The sequence below is a fragment of the Lutra lutra genome, chromosome 13 (assembly GCF_902655055.1).
Source record: "Lutra lutra chromosome 13, mLutLut1.2, whole genome shotgun sequence".
NCBI classification, from domain to species: domain Eukaryota; kingdom Metazoa; phylum Chordata; class Mammalia; order Carnivora; family Mustelidae; genus Lutra; species Lutra lutra.
This window is the reverse complement of record NC_062290.1, coordinates 10363430-10365623: the sequence shown is the minus strand read 5'-3', so window position 1 is coordinate 10365623 and position 2194 is coordinate 10363430. Positions and strand designations below refer to the sequence as shown.

Sequence of the window (2194 nt, the reverse complement as noted above, 5' to 3'; positions counted from 1 at the left end):
CCAGCAGAAGGCAGATGCTTAACTGACTGAGCCCCCCAGGCGCCCCAAGAACTAAGTTTTGAAAGGAGTTCCATCTGGAAAGCATTATTGGGATATAATATGAAATAAACGACGTAGTGTAATGATTTCGCATTTTATTTAGTCTATATAGCTAGCTTTTGATTTTCACATCTTTCCACAGAAGGTGGCACATCAGACACACACAGCAGAAACAAATGTGTCAAAATTAAAATTCCGTATTACACATCCATTTCATAAAGAACATAAGTATTTTGCATTTGACTTGGGACTAATATTTACAATTTCTAGGGAGTGAACAAGCGGAAACAAGTTTTGCATTGGACATTTATATTTTCTTTTTCTTTCTTTCCTTTTTTACCAGAACAAAATGTCCCACTCACGTTCGAACTTCCTCTGGAAATGTGTAACCGGAAAAGCCCTGGAAGCCACAACTGGAGGCTGGAAAAGAAAGGACAAGAGTTGCCTCCAGCCGAAGTTTATGTCCCGGTTGTCTGAACAGCATCCAACTTGAGCTTTGTAAATATTTTGCAGCGACCCTAACTGTATGGTTCAGTTAGTGGTTGTTCTGCTGAGGGATTCAGATGCATCCGCGTTGTCCCTGCCGTGCAGGGTGGTGAGGGTGAGAGCCGAAGACCAAAAGAGCGGGACCCCTCTTCGCTCTGCCTTGGCTGCAGGTGCGCCCGGCGGAGTCAGCGCCAGGACAAGGTGTGGATGCTACTCAAAAAGCTGGCAAGATACCCTCTCTGCCGGAAAGGCTGGCCACCGTGGTCGGCCGAGAGCCTTCTGCTCCAGGCTGACACCCCAGCAGCGCCGCGGGGGCGGACAGGTGTTGGCCCAGCAGAGCGCCCTCGCTGGGAGTGCAGCCGCGGGTACATTCCTGCTGCTGGGGCTGCGGCGGCGGCTGCTGTTGCCCTAAAATCGTTCGGGCAGCGGCCGCGGCAGCCGCAGCAGACACGTGCAGCAAGGGGGTCGCGGCCCGGTGGTGCCACAGGCACGACGGGCGCTGCAGCAGGTGGCAGTAGCCCCACGGGGTCGGGGGCGGACTCTGCACGGCCCTGGTGCCCCCTCCCCGGGCCCCGTGCATGATACTCTCGATACTGAAGGGTGAGCATCCGTCTCCCAGCCGCGCCGCCGGCGCCTTGCCCTCCTCCCGAAGCTGCGAGCGCAGGGAGGGCTGCAGGGCCGAGATCGCGCCTGGGGTGGCCAGGTCGGCGCCTTGCGCTTTCTTGGGCGTCTCGGCGCGGGCCGGGGCCGACAACAGCAGGTAGCGAAGCGGGTGGGGGTGCAGGAGCGCGCACGGGCGGCTCGCGGCGGCGGCGGGGTAGGGCCCCGGGACTGGCTGCGGCGGGGCGGGCGGCCGGAGCAGCAGGCCCGGGTAAGCGCCGTGCAGGGCGACGGGCGCGGCGGGCAGGGCCAAGGGGTGGTGCAGGTGGACCTCCGGGGGCGGGTGGTGGCGCTTGAAGCGCTTCCTGCGGCGGAGGAAGCTGCCGTTGTCAAACATGTCCTGGGAGGCGGGGTCCAGGCTCCAGTAGTTGCCCTTGCCGGGGTGGCCGGGCTCGCGGGGGATCTTGACGAAGCAGTCGTTGAGCGAGAGGTTGTGGCGGATGCTGTTCTGCCAGGCGGGGAACTTGCGGCGGTAGTAGGGGAAGCGGCCGCTGATGAAGGCGCAGATGCCGCTGAGCGTGAGGCGCTTGTGCGGGCTCTGCAGGATGGCCATGGTGATGAGCGCGATGTACGAGTAGGGGGGCTTCGCCGGCTGCGGGCCGTCCCCAGAGGCCGCCGCAGGGCCGCTCGAAGCCCTGAACTTGGCGCCGAACTTGGAGGAGTCGCTCGGGGCGCCGCCGCTCTCGGGGAGCTCTCGGGGAAGCGCGCCCGCGCCCCGCCGCGCCTCCTGCGTCCCCGGCGGTTGCAGCTCCTCTAGGAGCCGCTGGCTCTCCTCCGCCTCTTCGTCTTCCTCTTCCTCCTCCTCGTCTTCATCTTCCTCCTCTCCCAGAATGTCGATCTCACCGTCTTCCCCGTCGGAGCTTGGGAGGCTGCGCTGCCGTGTGGGGCGCAGGCGCTCCGGTTTTGGCAAGTTCATGGAGGAGCAGGTCCCGCAGACGCCGGGGAGGTGGCGGCGGCTCACCTGGCTCGTGGGGGACTGGCCTGGAGCCCTGGGTTAAGAGTGTTCCAA

The 2194-nt window shown here is 62.2% G+C and overlaps 1 protein-coding gene across 1 annotated transcript; it reads right to left on the bottom strand.

Moving 5' to 3' along the window:
- Positions 1 to 892: 892 nt before the first annotated feature.
- LOC125083610 (forkhead box protein D4-like 5) lies at positions 893 to 2194 on the bottom strand. The gene is given in 2 exon segments (XM_047700382.1): positions 893 to 1200; positions 1202 to 2194. Coding segments are annotated over 2 exon segments (1167 nt in total). The 5' UTR covers positions 2102 to 2194; the 3' UTR covers positions 893 to 933.